This window comes from Colletotrichum navitas, assembly GCF_030913465.1.
Source record: "Colletotrichum navitas strain CBS 125086 chromosome Unknown LY79scaffold_13, whole genome shotgun sequence".
Lineage (NCBI taxonomy): Eukaryota > Fungi > Ascomycota > Sordariomycetes > Glomerellales > Glomerellaceae > Colletotrichum > Colletotrichum navitas.
The window spans coordinates 204,632-224,438 of NW_026850559.1; the positions used below are offsets into that span (position 1 = coordinate 204,632).

The 19,807-nt window shown below is 55.4% G+C and overlaps 8 protein-coding genes across 8 annotated transcripts; 6 read left to right on the top strand and 2 right to left on the bottom strand.

The window, feature by feature from the left end:
- Positions 1–335: 335 nt before the first annotated feature.
- Positions 336–1,802, top strand: LY79DRAFT_510087 (uncharacterized protein; the record flags this gene model as incomplete). The annotated part of the gene is made up of 2 exons (XM_060554123.1): positions 336–1,158; positions 1,210–1,802. 2 exons carry the CDS (start codon positions 336–338, stop codon positions 1,800–1,802), a joined length of 1,416 nt encoding a protein of 471 aa, XP_060416945.1.
- Positions 1,803–1,962: 160 nt separating this feature from the next.
- LY79DRAFT_75691 (iron permease FTR1 family protein) lies at positions 1,963–3,504 on the bottom strand. The gene is made up of 4 exons (XM_060565107.1): positions 3,231–3,504; positions 2,730–3,172; positions 2,479–2,677; positions 1,963–2,426 (listed from the first exon to the last, which is right to left on the bottom strand). Exons 1-4 carry the CDS (start codon positions 3,384–3,386, stop codon positions 2,124–2,126), a joined length of 1,101 nt encoding a protein of 366 aa, XP_060416946.1. The 5' UTR covers positions 3,387–3,504; the 3' UTR covers positions 1,963–2,123.
- A 360-nt stretch (positions 3,505–3,864) lies between these two features.
- On the top strand, positions 3,865–4,275 carry LY79DRAFT_545131 (uncharacterized protein). Its single transcript, XM_060557158.1, has one exon. It carries the CDS (start codon positions 3,930–3,932, stop codon positions 4,104–4,106), a length of 177 nt encoding a protein of 58 aa, XP_060416947.1. The 5' UTR covers positions 3,865–3,929; the 3' UTR covers positions 4,107–4,275.
- Positions 4,276–4,777: 502 nt separating this feature from the next.
- LY79DRAFT_545136 (multicopper oxidase) lies at positions 4,778–7,514 on the top strand. Its single transcript, XM_060557159.1, has 5 exons — positions 4,778–5,513; positions 5,567–6,061; positions 6,119–6,698; positions 6,758–6,983; positions 7,068–7,514. The coding sequence occupies exons 1-5, from the start codon at positions 5,175–5,177 to the stop codon at positions 7,285–7,287; spliced, it is 1,860 nt and encodes a 619-aa protein (XP_060416948.1). The 5' UTR covers positions 4,778–5,174; the 3' UTR covers positions 7,288–7,514.
- A 484-nt stretch (positions 7,515–7,998) lies between these two features.
- LY79DRAFT_588198 (CDP-alcohol phosphatidyltransferase) lies at positions 7,999–9,084 on the bottom strand (the record flags this gene model as incomplete). The annotated part of the gene is made up of 3 exons (XM_060560884.1): positions 7,999–8,391; positions 8,448–8,824; positions 8,886–9,084. 3 exons carry the CDS (start codon positions 9,082–9,084, stop codon positions 7,999–8,001), a joined length of 969 nt encoding a protein of 322 aa, XP_060416949.1.
- Positions 9,085–9,952: 868 nt separating this feature from the next.
- On the top strand, positions 9,953–11,686 carry LY79DRAFT_657370 (uncharacterized protein; the record flags this gene model as incomplete). The annotated part of the gene is made up of 6 exons (XM_060562709.1): positions 9,953–10,245; positions 10,629–10,723; positions 10,761–10,771; positions 11,050–11,224; positions 11,404–11,481; positions 11,549–11,686. The coding sequence occupies exons 1-6, from the start codon at positions 10,119–10,121 to the stop codon at positions 11,684–11,686; spliced, it is 624 nt and encodes a 207-aa protein (XP_060416950.1). The 5' UTR covers positions 9,953–10,118.
- A 1,513-nt stretch (positions 11,687–13,199) lies between these two features.
- LY79DRAFT_75954 (orotidine 5'-phosphate decarboxylase/HUMPS family protein) lies at positions 13,200–15,090 on the top strand. Its single transcript, XM_060565108.1, has 3 exons — positions 13,200–13,346; positions 13,563–14,727; positions 14,760–15,090. The coding sequence occupies exon 2, from the start codon at positions 13,594–13,596 to the stop codon at positions 14,701–14,703; it is 1,110 nt and encodes a 369-aa protein (XP_060416951.1). The 5' UTR covers positions 13,200–13,346; positions 13,563–13,593; the 3' UTR covers positions 14,704–14,727; positions 14,760–15,090.
- A 1,994-nt stretch (positions 15,091–17,084) lies between these two features.
- On the top strand, positions 17,085–19,595 carry LY79DRAFT_509875 (fungal-specific transcription factor domain-containing protein; the record flags this gene model as incomplete). The annotated part of the gene is made up of 5 exons (XM_060554098.1): positions 17,085–17,264; positions 17,344–18,078; positions 18,132–18,289; positions 18,347–18,877; positions 18,932–19,595. The coding sequence occupies 5 exons, from the start codon at positions 17,085–17,087 to the stop codon at positions 19,593–19,595; spliced, it is 2,268 nt and encodes a 755-aa protein (XP_060416952.1).
- Positions 19,596–19,807: the final 212 nt, after the last annotated feature.

The following is a 19,807-nucleotide window of genomic DNA, read 5'->3' on the forward strand; positions in this document are numbered from 1 at the left end:
GTGGCCGATACCTGCCATCCAACGACGGATTCGGGCTCACTTATCTAATCAGCTACCAAAGCAAGGACTGTGTCAAAACCGGCTTCCAGGAACAAACACACACAGTGCTGGACCCACTACCTTGGAATCAGGCAGAGGCAGATGCACCAGCACTGGGCTTTCGAGAGCCGAGTGGCATGTGGGCATTCACTTATATCAGTTGCGACATTTCATGGTCCAAGATTCTCGCCCTTGGTTTGACCTCGACGCCGAGTGATGGAAAACTGTCTCTTCACCCTTCATGACACTCTTTGAGTTGCGGCAGAGACCCCAAACCCCTGCGGTGCTGTCTGACGATGGAAGACCCGGTACCAGTTCAGGATGACACATCGGATCCGTCCTCGGGCCAGGCTTTCCCCGTCGTGCTCATAAGCGACGACGGAGATGTCGTTCTCGACGTTACATTCGAGACGTCCAGAGAGACCATAGCCGCCGCTCGGAAAACTTGGCAGGCTGCCAGCAAGAAAATCGGCGCCCCCTGTATACCGCAGCCTAACCTGCGCCCGGTCATCAGAGTCGCCTATCGCGTCAAGCTCTCTGCTCTGAAGAAGCATTCCCGGTATTTTGATAACCTTCTCGGCAACAAGCAGTTCTCCGAGGCGAGCAACGTCGAGGAGACGCTTGCCCGCCTGGCTGCCGAGAGGCTCAAGCTCGCTGAAGTGGACCCTCGGGAACTGCCCTGGATCACCATCGTTGATGATGACGAAGCTACGAGGTCCATCGGTCGGGAGAAGGTCTTCGAGGACTTGATGAGGATCATGCACGGGAAGCCGATACAATCTACGACTGTCAATATGCTCCATGTGACAACCCTGGCCATCTTGGCCGATCGCTTCGATTGTCGGTCCTTGGTCTCAAGATACCTTAGTATCGAACTCAAGTTCAAGTGGCCCCTGACGAGTGCTAAAACAGCTCGAGCAGGGGCACAGAAGAAAACCCTGGACATCGAGAATTTGCTTAGACAGAAGATTCTGGTCGCCTGGTTGTTGGAGCAGCCGCCCAGGCTCCACAACTACACTCGAGAACTGATTCTCCGTGGCTCTGTCCGCTGGAGTGCCTTGTTCCCCGACGAGTTCTCACGTACTGAGCTGTGGTGGCACCTGCCGGACGGCTTGGAGCGTGAGTGACTGAGCCTTCACTGAACCCCAAATATGTGCTGACCTCAACTAGGAGAACTACAGCACCGCCGAGAGTGTGTGTTGAATACCATTGCCTCAGTCCATCGCCACTTCATTGCCCTGTATTCCTCCCGCGAGAGGCAATGTAAACTTGGATACGATTCAAGCTCCGCCTGTGACTTATTCCAGCTGGGCCAGATGCTCAAGTTCTTCACGAGCAAAGAGCTGATGGGTGTCGTCGACTTCGGGCCAAGCTCGTATGACAACATCCCAGACTCTTCAGTCATTGACGTTGAGGAAATCTTGGCTATGTTGAAGCAGGTACCGGGCTATCAGATCGACAAGAACCACACCAACTGTGGCATTCGAACACGTCTTGAACCCATAGTGGAATACATAAGGTCTATGCTGTCGTCAACCGTCCTGTCAATATCCCAGGTTGATTGGAAGAACAACAAAGCGTCGGCCTCCTGGGTACCCGATGCCGACGGAGTTATGAGATTGGACAATGAGGAGAATAAGTTTGAATTCACTAGAGGCTTAGCGAGCGATCAGCGTCTTCGGTATGAGGGCAACATGTATGCCGACAAGATGGCGCGGAGGCTATTCACCGCTGACAAGTGGGATTGGACGCCCGAATATTGATAGAGTTTTATGGCACCATTACTTGGATACCGGTATTCTCAAAGCTCATCGGCTACTATTTGCGCCCTAGCGTACTTTGTATGTCGAGAATGCTGAAATAATACGTGGCAGCCGGAGAGCCCTCCTTTGCAGCGGTAGAAACCCTATGCCATAAAAACGTCGCTTGCCACACCATACTTCGTGACTTCTACGACAATTCGCAGCCTACTCGCCTTCACTCAATGGCTTCCACTGGTTGTTCCAAACTACCCATTTACCCTGCATGTGGGGCAATGTTGGGGGGAGGGGCATGAATGGATGCTTTGCTTCGGCCCTCCCCTTTTAAGAGGTAGTGATGGTCTTTGTAGTGGCTGTACCCTTACCCTTCTCGGACGTTCTAGACTGTTCCTCGCCCCCGCTGAGGTCGTCAGAAACACGTTTGTCGCCATTTTGAAAGGGTTTGGGCTTCGTCAGCGGCCAACGTCCCTTGGTCTCGCGGAATCTCATGAGAAGGAAACATGCGATGACAAAGATCCAGTACACATTATAGGCGATGACGGACCCATACGTCGCAGAGTTCGTCCAACCGAAGACGGCGTTGAAGATGCCCCAACCGCCGCCGCCGTTCAGCTCGGGGCTACAACACTTGCAGCAAATCAGTACATGAGCACACGGTACTTCAAGTCAGGAGACTCACGTTGACGTGCCAGACGCTCTTGTCGATGTCGTATGAGCCTGGGCCGCTTCCAAGCTCTGCAGCGTCGCCGCCGACAACGTTGTTCCACTCCTGCTGCTCGAAATCCCAAACTGCTCTGGAGAAGAGGCCGGCTGCGACAAGGTACAGAAGGCAAGTAGATACGACGAGGAAGACTTGTAGCTTGGCCGTAGACCCACCCCTTTACGAGGATCAGCAGGACAATCGCATGTCGCTGGACGCAGGGCACTTACTTATACAAGACATAGCCGACCAGGGCGCCTACTGCCAACCCGACCACTGCCGGGAGCGGCACGGCAGTGGCAGGGGCGGAAAAGGAAACACCGGCGACGAAAACGATGGCCTCGATGCCTTCCCGGAGAACGGTGATGAAGGGAAGGAAGAACATGGCATACTTCTCGGCGAAGTGCTTCAACCACCCCCGGCCGGCACCGGTCTTGATGGGGGTCTCCATGGCCTTTGCGAGCTTGACACGCCACTTCTCCTGCATCTTGCCGATGCGGAGCAGGGCGGCCCCCATGATTGTGATGATGATGGCGGCAACGAGTGAGAAGGCGCCCTCGTAGTAAAGTTCATTGGCATCCCAGCTGTTACGACCGAGCTTGTAGAAGACGCCGATGACGGCGCCCGCTGTAACCAGGCATATCAGGAAGCCAATGCCCGTACCGAGCCAGACCTGCGGCAGGCGCATCAGCAACAAATCCCGGCGTGAGGATGAGGTGAGGGCTCGTTACCTGTTTACGCAGGGACTTGTACACAGCCAAATCTCTGTTTGGCCCGTCGAGGGTCTGCTTGAGGAAAGCGAGCAGGACCGAGACAATGATGACAGTCTCCAGAGACTCTCTAAAGACCACGAGGAACACCGGTACTGAGAAGACGTCGACAGCCATTGCGGAGTGAGGGAAGAAGACGAGAGAAAGGCGATGAGCGTCACGGTTCGAGGACAGAGACAAAGAGGAGCAAGCAAGTGGGAAATTTTTGATCACTTCGGATGGGGAGAACCGCTTGATCTGATAAATTGAATCAGATAATCCTTAGGTCAGGGTGTATGTCTAGCTCGGTACTAAGAGCGGCCCCGATGGTGGAACGCTAGCAGTCCAGAACAAATCAGGGAAAGCGGGCATATCTAGATAATCAGCAGACCATGTTCAGAGGTAACAAAGGAGCGAGCAGCAGCCGAGATGGGAAAGATGACGCGAGGACAGGAGGGGTATAGCTGATGTAAGTTCAAGGGGTGACCAATGAGACCGCGGTCGACCAGAAAGGCTCGAGGTTTCATTTGATCACGACAAGCTTGTCTCAAAAAATATGATCTTAATCGGCGCCGGTTGCTGTAGTGGTACCGGTAGCTCGCTTCGTGTTGAGCTGGCCCGCATGCATGGGAGATGCTAGTTTACATTTCCAAGCTGGCTTAACCTGCCCAGTGCGGACCAATGGGGTCTCGGGGCGAAACAAGGATACGGGCGAGGCATTTCGACGTTGAGTATGCTGCATGTCCCGTCCAGAGGCCCGTGGTCTCTGAACCTGAGATGACACAGTCGGCCGTGGGAATAGGTAGCACCGGAGCTGGGGCCCGCCGTTTGCGATGGAGTTTTGACCGAAGCCTGTAGATCGGCAAAGGACGATCCTCATTCGCCGTTGGCGCAGCTGTTGAAGGTTTAGCTCGATATTGACGAGCAAGCCTCCGGCGGATTCTAGTTTTTGAAGAGGTCTGACTAAGGTGTCAGTAGACCTGTGCGGGTCCCATCATGCCATCGAACCACTTTGTACAACTCGTTGGGAATATTAATCGTAACACCATTACCTACTTGCTTCTCGGCGAATGGCGGAGTCCCCTCGGTAGTACTGCTATCGCCGCTGAACCATCCCCGTGATAGTGGGTTGAGGGATTTGGAAGCAATTTTTACGAGGAACCAAACATTGTCTTCTCTTGGTTCCCAAGACTCTGGGGGCATGACAAATTTCGACCACACACTGGACATCTCTACAGCCAGAGTTCGGTCCTCAAATCGTATGTTTCGGTTCTGTCATGTCAGTCAGCTCGTTCAGCAATCATAGGTGGTAGAAATCCAGGGAACAAACATTGCAGAACAGGGGGCTACTGCGTAGGCCAGACCAAGATTGCACTAGCGCGGAGAGACAAGCTTTTTCCTGAGTGGAGCGGGACCCCAGTATCACCAATGCCAAGAGCCCGGCGAGCCAATGGGTCTGGCACACTACTTGACTTTTGTTTTTCTCTATTCTGTTCGAAGGTGGGAGGACTAACATAACGGGCGCGCGAGAGGGGGGGCGCTAGTGGCAGCACGCGGTTTGACTTGATTGCATCTGATATGATGATTTGCCTTGCACTAACCCAATCTACCCACCACCTCCTCCGGCTCCAGGACCTGGAACGAGTGGCGTGTCGGGGCCATGAGATCAGATTGATAAGATGCATTTGGAGGGGGAGGTTACCCTGGCGGGCATGCCCCCCCCCTCTCGCTAGAAGTTGCCGTTTGATCACGTCAACCAGCGGTAGTGAGTAGATGTCCATTTTTCTCAACTGTAGTCACCGCTGGGACACTTCTTGTCCCGTGGGACGATATCTGACAGGATACACAAAGACGTGACCGTGCCGTCCTTCCAGATACCCTTCATCCTCTGGTCGTCTTCTCGAATTCCCCAGGGACCGCGCAACGATGACAGGCACTACAGTATTGACTCTCATCTCTGCTCTCGCGGGGACCGCGTGTGCCGCCATAGTCTCGCACGACTTCAATATCGGTTGGGTAACGGCAAACCCGGACGGCGCCTTCGACCGCCCGACAATCGGCATCAATGGCCAGTGGCCGATTCCTCGCATTGATGCGAACGTCGGGGACACAATCCTCATCAACGTTCATAATGGTCTGGGGAACCAGTCGACATCCCTTCACTTCCACGGCTTGTTCATGAATGGCTCAACTCACATGGACGGGCCGGCCCAAGTCAGCCAGTGCGCCATCCCGCCGGGCTCGTCATTCACGTACAACTTCACCGTGAGCTGCACCCCGGCAAAACAGTGACGCGAAGCTTGCCTGACATTGTATAGATCAACCAGCCGGGCACGTACTGGTACCACTCCCACACCAAAGGCCAGTATCCAGACGGTCTCAGGGCGCCTCTCATCGTCCACGACCCCAACTCCCCGTTCATTGGCAAATACGACGAAGAAGTCGTCGTGTCCCTGTCCGACTGGTACCACGACCAGATGGCCAACCTCATCCCCGCCTTCATGAGCAAGGGTAACCCCACCGGCGCCGAGCCCGTTCCGCAGGCCGCCCTCATGAACGACACGCAGAACCTCACGGTGGCCGTCCAGCCCGGCAAGACTTACCTCTTCCGCTTGGTCAACATGGCCGCCTTCGCCGGCCAGTACGTCTGGATCGAGGGTCACAACATCTCCATCGTCGAGGTGGATGGCGTCTACACGGAGCCGGCGGAAGCGAGCATGATTTACGTGTCCGCCGCCCAGAGGTATAGCTTCCTAGTCAAGACCCGGAACAATACCACGTCCAACTTTGCCATTGTCGGCAGCATGGACACCGTAAGCTGCACCCGAGCAAAAGCCCTCAGTGCTTTGCCACCGAACTGACGAGCGCAGTCCCTCTTCGACACGATCCCCGCAGGCCTCAACTACAACGTCACGGGCTGGCTCGTCTACGACACCTCGAAGCCCCTCGGCCCGCCAGCGACAGTCGACACCTTCGCCCCCTTCGACGACATGACCCTAACTCCCCACGACAGGCAGCCTCTCCTTCCAGAGCCCTCGAGGACCGTTGAACTGGACGTCATCATGGACAACCTCGGCGATGGCGCCAACTACGCCTTCTTCAACAACATCACCTACAAGGCTCCCAAGGTTCCGACCCTCTACACCGCCCTCTCCGCCGGCAGCGCCGCCGCTACGAACCCCGAGGTCTACGGCACTTACACGCACAGCTTCGTCCTCGAGCGCGGCGATGTCGTCCAGATCGTCGTTAACAACCTCGACTCGGGCCGCCACCCCTTTCACCTGCACGGCCACGAATTCCAGGCCTTGTACCGCGCGCCCGAGGAGGGCGGCACCTTCGCCAGCGCCAACGTCACCGAGGCGGACTTCCCCGCCACGCCCATGCGTCGCGACACGCTTGTCGTGTGGCCTAATGGGAACATTGTTCTTCGCTTTCGGGCGAATAACCCTGGTGAGTTTTGGCCCCCCTCCCTCTCTTCCGGAAACTCGAGGCCAACACTCGGAATCTAGGCGTCTGGCTTTTCCACTGCCACATAGAGTGGCATGTGACATCAGGCCTGTTGGCCACCTTCGTCGAGGCGCCCCTGGACCTCCAGAAGACCCTGTCCATCCCCCAGAACCACCTTGACGTCTGCGCGGCAGCCAACGTCCCGACCGCCGGCAACGCCGCAGGAAACACCAAGGACTTTCTAGACCTGACCGGGCAGAACACGCCCCCCGCTCGGCTTCCCGATGGGTACGTCGCCCCCAAACTAACTAGCCCCACGGACGCTCCCCAGCTTTCCTTTTGATAAACGTAGGCTGACACGCGAGCAACTAGCTTCACCGCTCGAGGAATTGTGGCCCTCGTCTTCAGCTGCATAACGGGCATCCTCGGCGTCCTAGTCGTGGGATGGTACGGCCTGGCCAAGACAGAGGACGGTCCTTCCCGGGCCGGACACGCCGGCCCGGCGTCGGTGGCGCACATCGGCGACGGCCAGAAGGAAGAAACAGTTATAGTCGGCGCCGTGTCCGGCGGAGCGGGAGCCGGTCGAACTTGACGGGCGTCGTCTGCCTAACGTTCGAGAAGGTGAAACCGAGGAAGCCACGTGCACCCAAACGTGATTTAAAACAGTTTGCTTCTGCTCCGGATGAAAAAACCTGTCGGCTTGGGTTTTCTGAGCCACCAGACGATGTTTAGCACAGACGCAGGGCGACGCCCCGTCGGACTGCTCAGCAACATGCTCCCGCTACCCAGCCCGACGTCTTGAATAGATAAACCATCAATTAGTCTAATGTGTGAAATAAATCGAGTTAATAAATGGACAAAACTCCTGACTCCTGATTCTGACACTTGGCCGATCATTTCCTTCCCCCATAGCTGGCCTCAGCTGTCCTGGCTGGGCAAGTGCCAATACCGCAGCAACTGGTGTCATTATATCTACCGTAGAGTCTTCTTGAGTCCTCCGGGTCCGAGAAAGAAAGGTTGCTTCTCCAGTCTCGCCATCCTGGGCACTTCCGCAGCAGTAATGTGTCTGCTTGGAGTCATACGCGTACTGGATCTTTCTCCTCGTGTGGCCTTTTACACATCTTCCCTAACAACGGCAGCAGGCACCGCAATCGCCGGCTTGACGCTGTTGCCAGGTCGTCTGGCCTCCTAACTCGCACCGCTGCGTTGCAGATTACGTCTCGTCCAAGGAAAGTCATGGGCGACAGACGTGGTACGCCGCGGTCACCTATGCGCTCGCATCCAACACTGTTAACTGTTGATTCTAGGTGCTCTTGGTCTTCTTTCTAGGCAAGCCCTTCGCCCGTCTCGCGGCAACATCGCCCTCGGCCAGCCACTTGCTCGCATTGACAAGCTGGATGACGTTGATGCCTTGCTTGATCAACATGACAGGGCAGCTGATGGAGGCAAGGATCCACGGCCAAGTCGAGTCCATCTTGTTTGCCCGAGCAAGCTCAAGAGCGGCAGCGCTATAGGGGTTCGGGAAAATTTGGCTCAGCAGCGATGTGTTGACTTCCGCGCCCGCCTGGATCTGCATGGCTTCTTTGTTGGATACGGAGCTCAGCAGAGACGGCGACAGCAGCGGGGACGAGAAGCTCAGCAGGTAAAGGGCGATAAAGAAGAGCTCGTTCAGGGCGCAGAAGACAAAGAGGACGGTCTGGGAAGTATTGTCAGCAACCGTGTCGCGGAACGGCATTCTGTAGCGAAGCGAACCTTGTTGGTGTAGTACAAGTGGAGGATCTTGCTGCGGCTCTCGTCGATGTTCTTGTGGCTGCTGTCAGAGCCCGCCATAGAGAGTGTGGTGTACATGTGGATGTAGTGACTGGAGAAGTCAAGCGAGAGAAGCATCTGAAAAACGATGGTCCAACGAGGGAATGCGCAGGACAAGAAAACCAGCAAGCACGAAGTTGTGCACCTATCCGTAACCATGTCCAGCACGGCGCCAAAACGAGTGGATTGCTCAAATGCGCGCGCAGCGTATCCGTCGAGAGCATCCAAAAGGCACGACACGCTGTATAACAGAGAGCAGGTTCGCGGATGGAGGGGCATGTAGTAGAGGGAGGCGATGGCAAGAACGATGCGGAAGTAGCCTGTGATGACATGCTAATTAGCGGCATGTTGGGAATCTCTGGGGCCGGCAGGCAACCATACCGATGATGTTGGGCCAGAACAGAAAGATGTTCTCCTTGGGGCCATGTTCCGAAGCTTCCGCTACAGCAGCTTCGTTGCCATTTCCGTTCATTGCGACTTGTCGGACAGGTTCATCGCCAGCGACCGCTCCCTCGGGCAGCTCGCCAGCAGCGGCTTGGGCGGCCTGGGCGGCTTGGCGCCTCGTCTGTCGTACCGACATGGTGATGGGATGTGTAGACGACGAAGCTCGGCAGATGGGTGACGTTGAAGTGTCAGGTATGGGGCGTGAAGAGCTTTCAAAGCGTGGGCGAGGCGACCAAGGCAGCCGTTTGTCGTAGTGGAGGTTGCACGGATGATTGATAAGTGGCTCCTCTAGTGACAGTACCCGTTTCCGAAAGTGAGGGATGAAGATGGGAAGAGGATTGCCAGCTTCTAGCAGATGGTTTATCGGTGACGAAAGCCCTTTTGGCGCAAAAGACTGCAGATAGGTTGAGGGGTAGACGACGCGCGTTGGATGACTTGGTAGATGGTGCCCAACAAAGAAGTGCGAGCAGCAGCAGTTGATACATAGAGAGGATGCCAGTGCTGATGTGGGATCGGACGGGACGGAAGTGGTCGGTTGAAAATGTTGGAGCACCTCCCCTAACCTACCTAGGTAGGTAGGTAGGTAAGTAAGTACATAGTAGATACCTTGGTTTAACGGGAGCGATGTTGTACCTATGTACGTACTTGGGCGTTATAGGGCAGGTAGATTGCTTGGCTTTTCTGCCTTTTGTAATAACTTGTAAGGTGTCTTATTCTCTTTGGTTCTGCGAGGGTACAAAGCGACCGCGATAGGTACATACCCAGTACATACTGAACAGTTGTGCCCTGCCCGATCCTATGTAGTACCCGCAGCACTTCGCTAGCTATTCGGCCATTCTTACGTACCTCATCTGCGGTCCGGATCTGCAGTGGGTACAGGCGCTTTCGAAATCGACCTTTTAGTGGACTTTTGACAGGGGGTAGGCGGCGCTGGGCTCCTGATGCCAGCTTCGACCTACCTACCTAGGTACCTAGACGAGACAGGGCCCAGGAAGCGGGTTGTTGGGTACCTACCTTAAGCAATGATAAGGGACAAAAGAGGACGTTCCATCGCCCGTGAGACTGGCACCTCTCACGTCTGGCGTCATCACGACGCCATATCAAGGTTTGTAGGCAGGCAACCACGCACTGCTGCTCAGTTATGGATCAATTGATTATTGGGATGCGACGATGGCCAAACCCAAGGCTCTCTCTTATATGCTCGTCCCTACGCTCCTCCGCCCATGCCTTTCCGATATCAATGGCAAAGTACGAGACGAACTCGAGACCACCACTACCTCGGACGTTATCCACGCGCGTACACAGCGCTTCTGCACGCCGGTGCGAAGGGGAAAGTAGGCATGTCTTACATTGCCTATCTCAGCATGTTGCGTTTGTGCGCTCGAGGTAGCCTGTTCCCTGTCTAGTCAATATGGTGGCTCCAACTTATCTCGAGGACCTTCTCGTCTTGCGATAAGCTGACAGACCGCCAACACCCCGTTTTCGCACCTCCTGAACGGTACCCCGCACTCGGTTCTGTCCATCGCTTGATGCTCGACAAATGCTCGATCAAAATCCCCAGCAGCATACACGGACGCGCTGCGCGCACAAATCACTAAAACTACGTTCGAGCTGATGGACGTATGTTTTATCGAGGACCGACAGTTTGTTTGCGTACGAGACTGGTGCGCTTGCCCCTAGTCCCGCTGTACCCTGATTCGAGCCATATGGAAAGGTACTCTTGGCCTCTCGAGTTGAGATCAGACTTTGATTGTCAGTTGCGAACTCGGTCAACTGTAAGAAATAGAACTGTGGAAACGAGCTGTCACGTAGGGTTGTTTAAGGTAGAAGTCAGGATAGAGGTTAGGATTAGGGTTAGAATGTGGATTTGTTTGGATTCATGTGTTTGCGAGTGATTAGCCAGAGCTGGCGGCGGGACATACTCACGTACCTGAGCGACCCGACGAGGGACCGCCTCGGCTAAGTATCCCAGACAAACTTCTGAAGACACGGCTGTCGATGTTGATTCCGCTTGGGGTGGATCATGGGCCGCGGGCTCACCTAGACGACTTCACAAAGCCCAGGAACCAACAGAAGTTTAATGCAAGTAACCTTGGGCTAGTGTCTTGACTACCAATGGCTCTGGTACACACCCTCTCAACCCTTCAGTTCATGATCGCCTTCGCCAGCACTCGGTAACAGAAGCCCGAACGTGTCGCTTCCTCGGGTGTGACTGGCGTCGCTTATCGAATCTCACAGATAACCACGATGCTGCTTCGATCACGACCGATGCTCAGGTTGGTCTACACAGTAAGACTATCCTGGGGATAACTTGGAGACCTCGGCTTGTCTCACGACCCCTTCGGCCATCCTACGCTACTGTCGGTGGAAGCCGTTGGAAAGGAAACGAGGCCAGGCAGGGCCTGACAAAGGGTAGCATGGCTGCGGGGGCAGGCAAGCACACACCGTTCTTTAGTTCATCGGGCGTCCCGTCACTTCCGCGCAAAACGGCACGAGGCCGCCATACTTGGCGGAACTAAGACCCAGGGAGATGGTACGATATTCCCCAACCGCTCCGAATTGATAGGCCAACAGAGTCATGGATTGCTTGACGTCTATAGCATCCGGCCAGCAGCCCTCGGGGGCAGCGGCCACACCGCGCACGACACATTGCTTCCAAATGCGGCGTTGAGTCTTCACGGCTACGGTCAAGCCCAGGAACGGAGCCAGTTGCCCAGTTTATGGAGCACGGCAACTGATTTGGCTGGCCTCTGTCTCCAAACCTCGAGTCACCAATGGAGGCGGCAAAATCTTTCATATATTTTTATCCGACATTTATCAGCTTCTTGGCGTCGGGGCTGGACCCCTCCGCCCTCTGCAATGAACCGAATGTGCGATTCGTCATGTCCCTTAGCAATACAAAGCAAGACGCGTAGCTCCGGAGTCGGTGCACTCGCTCCGCCTTGCCGGCGTTCCAACGGCAATTGTACACCGAGATCACACGTCACATTATTGCAGGGGTCTCGTGGGCGGGAGGGAAAAGAAAATTACTTTCGCTGGGCGTCTGGTCTGGTTCCAGAACGTGCAGAAGGGTGGGTTTAGTCTATCTCATCTGGTTGTCCAGGTCCCTTCTGCCCTTCTGCCTTCTGCCTTGGAAGATCGACTCAGGCATTCTGCATTCTACCGCCACAAGGGATAGAAGCCGTGACTCGAGCCTTACTGGTTTACTTTCCCATGGTTCGCTTCGGGTTGGGATCTGTTGCCCAGCTGCCTCTCAACTGGCGCCAAGGTCGCCGTGAAGCAATGTGAGCCGAGGTTGGTTATCAATCGAATCATTCACTTGAACACCTTCCTGGCGCGCGCGCTAGAGAGGGAGACAGAGAAAAAAAGAGTGCGTCCGCCTGCCTGGAAGAAGTCAGTCTCTTAGTTTGGCACTGGTGCCGGCATGGACTGGTGTTATCTTGGCCGGGATACTACATAGAAGGTCGGCATGCATCCTATTCGTACACTACCATAGTGGTCAGACCACACACCATCTGTTGTGGTCCGACCAGGGGTGCTTTAGATCGAATTGAAAAATGTCGGGATCGTCAAGCTTGGCCCCTGGCTAACCCAACCCGGATTACGTAGTATAAAATGCCCCCCCCTTTCGACAGGAAAGCCGGTGACTGGGGCGACAATTTTGAGTACCAGGACTTCCTCCACAATTCAAGAATTGAGCAATGTCAGGAGAAGCAAGAGAATGAACCGCGGTGTGGGAACGAGAGGAAAAGTGACCGAGAAGGGAGAATGGTAATCCAACATCTCTCTGACGCACAATCAATCCATTAAGCTATTTCCAAGCCAAAGAGACAACATCTCCCCCCTCTTTCTCTCTCTGTCTCTCGGGGCTCTCGGGGTTCTCTTGTCTCCTTCCACTTGAGCCGTGCGTCGTGCTCATCAATAAGCCTCTCTCTCTCTTTACAACCAACAGATGATTTGATCCATGCACAAACTTGTTGGTTTCTCCTGTTCTTTTGCCCCCAAACAGGCCCCCTCCCTCTCCCCTCTCCTTTCTCTTTCCCCCCTCCAATCCCGTTGTAGAACGAGGCATGAAGAGCGAGAACCCCTCTTTCCCCCCCTCGTCATTTTTTTTTTATATTATTAGTCGGCTGCCCTTAGTACTCCGTACCTCTCTGTCTAATCTTAGCCGCACCCCCACAGCCCATGGCCTCATTAATAACTTATTATTTTCTGTTTATTCTTCACTAAAAAAGTCCAGCCCACCACCTGTCTTTCCGTTTCTACTCTCCCTTTCGTTCTTTTTCCCTCATCCTGCCTCCATCTACTTACCTAGACGCGTCTTGTCTTGCCTCCGAAACCCGCCTCACCTCTACGTTGATTCAGCCAAACTCGGACCCAGGCTTAGGCCACTGCAACGTGCGTGCTTGTACAAAAACCTTGTTCCAAGCGCCGTCTCGTCACAGACCGCCCCATCCGTTTTGCCAGCCCCCCTCCTTCATCAGCCTCGCCTCGCTCTAGCCAAACAGCCAGACATTTCGCAATCTTCCAGGCCGAGCCTTCAGTGTTGGGCCTTTTAGTGACTTGATCACTTTTTCACGTGAACTACTACCGCCTTACGCTTACAGTCGGCAGGCGTGCTCCAGGACTGGAGACATATGCTAGGATGACCTCTCACGGCACCGTAAAGGCGACTTTCGCCAGCCGCGCCGAATCGGCAAGCCACCCACTTACAGCCTACCTACTCCGCTTGATGGATCTGAAGGCTTCCAATCTATGCCTCAGCGCCGATGTCCCGACCGCAAGAGAACTGCTCTACCTGGCCGACAAGATCGGACCATCCATCGTTGTACTGAAGACGCACCATGACATTGTCGCCGGGTGGGACTACAACCCGCAGACGGGCACTGGTGCCAAGCTTGCCGCGATAGCTCGCAAACACGGCTTCCTCATCTTCGAGGACCGCAAGTTTGGCGACATTGGTAACACGGTCCAGATGCAGTACGTTGCTGGTTCGGCGCGGATCATCGAATGGGCCCACATCATCAACGTCAACATGGTACCGGGCAAGGCTGCCGTCACGGCCCTCGCCGAAGCTGCGGCACGCTGGCGCGAACGGTACCCCTACGAGGTGAAGACGTCGGTCACGGTCGGAACGCCAAGGTCGGAGAGCTTCGACGACTACGAAGAGGACAATGGAGACGGTCACGAACATACGGTCGGCACGCCGCGACCGGCCGACATCAACGGACGCAAGGGTAGCATCGTCTCCATCACAACACTGACCCAGCACTTCGAGCCGGCGCCGTCTCCTCGCTTTCCGAGAAACGAGTCCCACAACTCCGACGAGGTCTTGTACGCAGGTATCGAAGAGGCCCCCATGGACCGTGGCCTTCTCATCCTGGCCCAGATGTCGAGCGCCGGCAACTTCATGAACAAGGAGTACACACAGGCTTGTGTCGAGGCCGCGAGGGAGAACAAGAATTTCGTCATGGGTTTCGTGTCCCAGGAGAATCTCAACACCGACACTGACGATTCTTTCATCCACATGACGCCGGGATGCCAGCTGCCACCGGAGGGTGACGAGGATAACGAGGGCGGCGTCGCGGGAGACGGCAAAGGACAACAGTACAACACGCCCGAGAAGCTCATCGAGCTCTGCGGTACTGATATTGTCATTGTCGGACGTGGTATCTTGAAGGCCGGTGATCCCCAGTCGGAAGCGGAGAGATATCGCCGGAAGGCCTGGAAGGCGTATCTCTCCCGAGTTGCCTAAGCAACTCTTCCATCTCACGCCCGCATACACACACACACACACACACACACACACACACACACACACACACACACACACACACACACACACACAAATACTCACAAATACTCACAAACACACACCCAAATCAAATACCCAGGCGTGTTTATTCTTGTTATTTCCCCCCTCGGCCGCACCGTTGTCGGGGGCTCTTTAGGGTGGCTGTTTCCTGCAATGGCGAGTACTGTCCGTGGGTTTACGCATTTCGGGTCTGCAACGACATTCATGTTGTAGAAGAAACGGGAATCATTCGGCACTGAATCGGATTTTTAGACGGGGACTCGGTGACCCGGGATGGGCACAAAACGAAAAGAAAAAAAAGGGGGACCGGCGTTGAGATTGACCAAGTCACGAATGGAAGCTATCAAGTGGACAGTCACAATTCATATATCACTGAATTGACCATGTATTGCCCATGTCTCGATCTTTGGCTCTGCTGTATGCTCTCTGGATCGTGAGCACACGGCCTTCCGTGTGTCCATTAGGAGGCGATCCATCGAGGCATTGACATTAGGTGTTAGCCCGGTCTTAGTCAGTCAGTGTCGGCGGCAATCGGCAATTGACAAGATGGAGCATAATTTGCATTTGCCGTTGACCTTCGCAACTTACTCGGGAGCACACCACCACGGTATGAAGGCAAAGGTTTACTGACATCAAGGTGTGCGACGGGCGAGGGACCGGGCAGAGCAAGGTAGCACAGGGATGGGAGCTGCGGAGTGTTCAGGAAACAAAAGGGGCCAAATCTCGATCGCACCTAGGCAATACACAAGCTTTGGCGGAGAAGGTTCCCGATGTGTGGCATATTCAACCCCTCAGAATCCCGACCTTGGGCATTCTCGAAAGTACCTAGGTAAAAGTGAGATCTGCGAAAACCCGAGAGAGCTACTTACCCTCTCCCCAAAAGATGGTGAATTTATAGTCCAGCATTACATCGTTGCCACGCGCTCGAGGAGAGGGTCTGGTGATGGGAGGGGTTAGTTACGCAGTACCGTATGCAAGTAGGGGGAGGAGGATAAGGCTATAGCGGAACAGGTCTAGCAGCACACGCACAAACTTCGTCCTAGCTTTGTCAGACGACCTACCTCCGAAGGCTGCAAAGGCAGTGGTGGAGGAGCGATGGATATGCGGTAACATGGTCGTTGCATTTCTCGTTCGGGCCGTACTCACTGTCGGCAGGATGCCGGTCCTAACCCCCCGCGGCCGTCCGAGTTGCTCTTATATTTACTTTCCTCCAGTATTCTTGGAAAAGAGCACCTTCCAGCAATGGATTCCTCCGGGCCAGACCAGCACGAAGCGGTGCGGGCACTTGCGACAGGCATCCCGCTTTGACCCGCAGCCGCTGCTTGTCGCCCTGTGCAAAGCGTGACGCAGTAGGAAATGGAAGCGTGTTCTGTAGATGCAAAGGCTTGGTTGCGGTGGGAAGCTGCAAGTAGGCGAAGCATAAACGGCAGCTAGCTTAGGTTGGATGTGTCGCGAACTTGCTGTCAATGATATTAGAGAAGGCCAGGTCCTGATGTCGACCGTCCTGCTTTCAGAAGCCCGATCAAATGTGACGCTCCTTACCCGCTTAACAGCTTACCCATAACTTGGGTATTAGCTATCGGTAATACGAGATTGGAACAAGAGTCCTCGACAACGTGCCTTGACTTCCAGATTTTCACATACAAGCACCTGCAGACCAACAACTCAAACCCCTCCCGGCCCCACCGTTGATCTCGGACACATGCTCTGCCGCGACGAGGCGCAACGTCCGGTGTAGAAAGGTGACGTGAGAGTGTGGGAAAGCACCTCCCTACCTATACCTACCTAGGTACGGAGTACCTCACCTTGCCATAGGAATCCGGAACCCCGGTTGCATATCCGCGCCTCACACCTCAGTCTTCCCACCGTTGGGGCGTTCCTTGCACAGTGCAATGTGAAGCTGGCACCTACGTACCTATCTAGTGTACATACCTAGCCTACGGGACGATCGTGGGTCCTCGTTTCCTGCTTTGGTAATCATCTGTTTGTGCCGCTCAACCCCACGACGAATTGCGACGCTGCTGGTTTTCACCTTTCCCTCCCTTCGCATTCTCTTCTCGGCGTTGCGCCGCGTGATCACCCAGAGTACACGCCTCGATCAAGAACGTGCCGAGCCTGTGGAGGGGATTCGACCACCACGTACCCACAGATCGAGTATTTGACGATTCATCCCGCGCTACCAACCTCGAGTCGGCGGCGCCGACGACCCGAGAAAGTGTCGACACTACGACCCCTCCACATCCACGACAACCGTCCTCACTACTACCACTACTACCACCCCCCGTCCCTACAGAGAGTTCGTCGTACAAGCGCGGCCGATCATGGCCGACGACCGGCGCGACGGCTCCGAGAAACCGCCCTCGGCGCGCGAGAGCCTGAACTCGAACTCGAACCCGAGCCCGACGCCAACACAAAACCAGCCACAGGACGCCCGTCCGCCGCCAAAGAAGCGCAGGCGCGTCGTGATATCTTGCACGGAATGCCATCGTCGGAAACAGAAAGTGGGTGGCTCCTACTCTCCCTCTCTCAACAACACTTCCCGCCGACGTCGCCATTGGTAACTGACGTGCTCTCGCGCAGTGCGATCGAGATTTGCCATGTGCCAACTGCAAGTCGCGTAATAAACAAGATGCCTGCAAATACGAGACGGGCGCGCCTACGGCCAAGGAGCATCGCAAGGCCGAGGCCGAAGGCGCAAAGCCGACTCCGACCCAGAGCCTCTCCAATGCCGCCGCGAACTGGGGCTACTCCCACGCCGGTGCTTCCACGCTCGGGCTGATGCGGAAGATTGAAAGCGCAAACGACGATGGAGCTCTGTCGCATCTCGGCGGCTCGGCGCACGTCGAGGACCAGTTCGCCACCAAGGAGCGGTACAAGTCTCTGATCAGACAGCTGCCCGCCAAGGGCTACATCGAGAAGCTCATCGATGTGTACTTCCGCGAGTTCAACCACCAGTACTACGCCCTCGAGGAGGACCTCTTCAAGGAGCAGTTTGCCGAGTGGAACAACATACCCTTTAACGTACTCTCCAACTCTGGGCCGCAGGGCCTCTCACCCGACCTGAGGGTGTTTCCCGCATTGCTCTTCCAGGTTCTCGCGACGGCGTTACTGACCCTGCCAGAAGGATCTCACGAATTCTACGAGCATCTCAAGTATGCGGGCAACATGACGTTTGAGGATCTCGCGGCGGACTACAGCGAGTCCGGCGTCGGCATTCTGTCACTGCTGGGCAAACGGCAAATTACTCTCACGACGGTCCAGGCCGACTTTCTCCGGGCGGCATTCCTCAAGTACATGGCCAAAGTCACGGAGTCGGTAGGTTACCCCTTGCACAACCCAATGGTCCCCGAAATTAACAGTATCGGCAGTGGCATGCCATTGGCAACGCCATCCGAGACGCCCAGGAGATTGGCATGCACCGGGACAGCCTTGACCCCTCCCCGAATAGTGATGATACCGGGGACATACTCGAAAACATGTGGCTGATCCAGCGACGAAGAAAGTTGTACATGGTTCTCATGACATGGTAAGAACCTGCCAGGAAGCAAGGATGGCAAGACATGGCGCGGCTGACAAGAGCTAGGGACATCCACTGTGCGCTCGTGCTAGGACGCCCTGGCAGCATCGACTGGCGCATTTGTCCACCAAGCCTACCGGTAGACACGCCTCCGCCAAAGGACCGCCGCAAGACTCCCGTTGCGCCCCGGGACGACGAGAGAGACCCCCCGACGCCGCTGACGAGGGTCATCTGGGCGTTTAGGCTCGTGGCTCCGATGCGTGAGATTCTCGAGTTGGAACAGGATGGTCCGTGTCCGAAAGACTATTCCAAGGTCGATCGAGTACACCAGATGTGTTTGGACTTGGACGAGGCGACGCCTGCGTACTTCCGCTTGGAGAACCCGGATATGAAGTGGGATAACGATCCATCGTGCTACTGGCTGCAGTCTGTACGGTTTTATTTACCGCAAATGAACCTTTTCAACTTGATGGCGCTGCACCGGCCTTACATCTTTAACCGACAGAAGAGCAGGACAGAAGCGCTCAAGGCCAGCATCGAGATGCTTCACCGTCAGATGCTCACGTTCCAAGGCCTCGATGCTGGGTCTTGGCGAAAGTAGGTCTTGTCAACGACGCACTTGGGCTAGCTAATGCTGACCGCGTTACCCAGCTTCACGCTGTTCTTTGGCAGTTTTGATGCCGTGGTGCTCATGGCGTCGATATACATCCTGTTTCCCAAAGAGAACTTGGAGATGGCCGGCAGCGCCATGCAGCACTTCCACTGGACGACGGAGAGATTTGAGGCGATGCAGGAGAGGAACCTCCTGGCGAAGGCAGCGAAAGGTGTCCTGCAGGCGATTTTTGCCAAGTTCAAGAAAGCGGTAGGAAACCCAGCGCCACCGCCAAGCCTATCGAGCGTGGCATCCCAGACACCGGCATCGACGTCGGACAGCGGCAGCAGTTTGTCTGCTCGCGGATCAGTCTCGGCGGCCACTGCGGCGACGACCGACACGCCAGCGAGCAAAGGCAGCACAGCGGCGACGCCGACATCGCTGCCGACGGTCCCCGACACATCTTCATCATATCCGCTGCCGTCGGCACACTCGGAATGGACCATGCCAAACAGCTGGGACTTCACGTCAATTGCGCCGTTATTTCCCATGGGAGACCTAATCTACAACGATCTCAACGGAATACCAGAGGACGGGTCTCTACCGGCATGGGGGGCAACAACACCGCCCCTTCCCGCCGCCGGGACGACGACGTTTGAGGGGGATTTTGGGAACGACAGCGTATGGAATTTGCTAAACCAGTACGACCCGACATCCGTTTGAACACCCCTATACTATATATATATATATGTGTGTGTATATATATATGCGAGACTGGGAAAAACATTTGAACCGGGTAGAGACAAAAGCCGACTCAGGACATTTGAGTCTGGCTCGTTCGCTTGACGCTGAGAATAGCACGGAAAGGCAGGGAAAGAAGGGCAAGGGAACGGCAAACAGGAGGGCGGGCTTGCAGAAGTCGCAGGCGAGTGAGA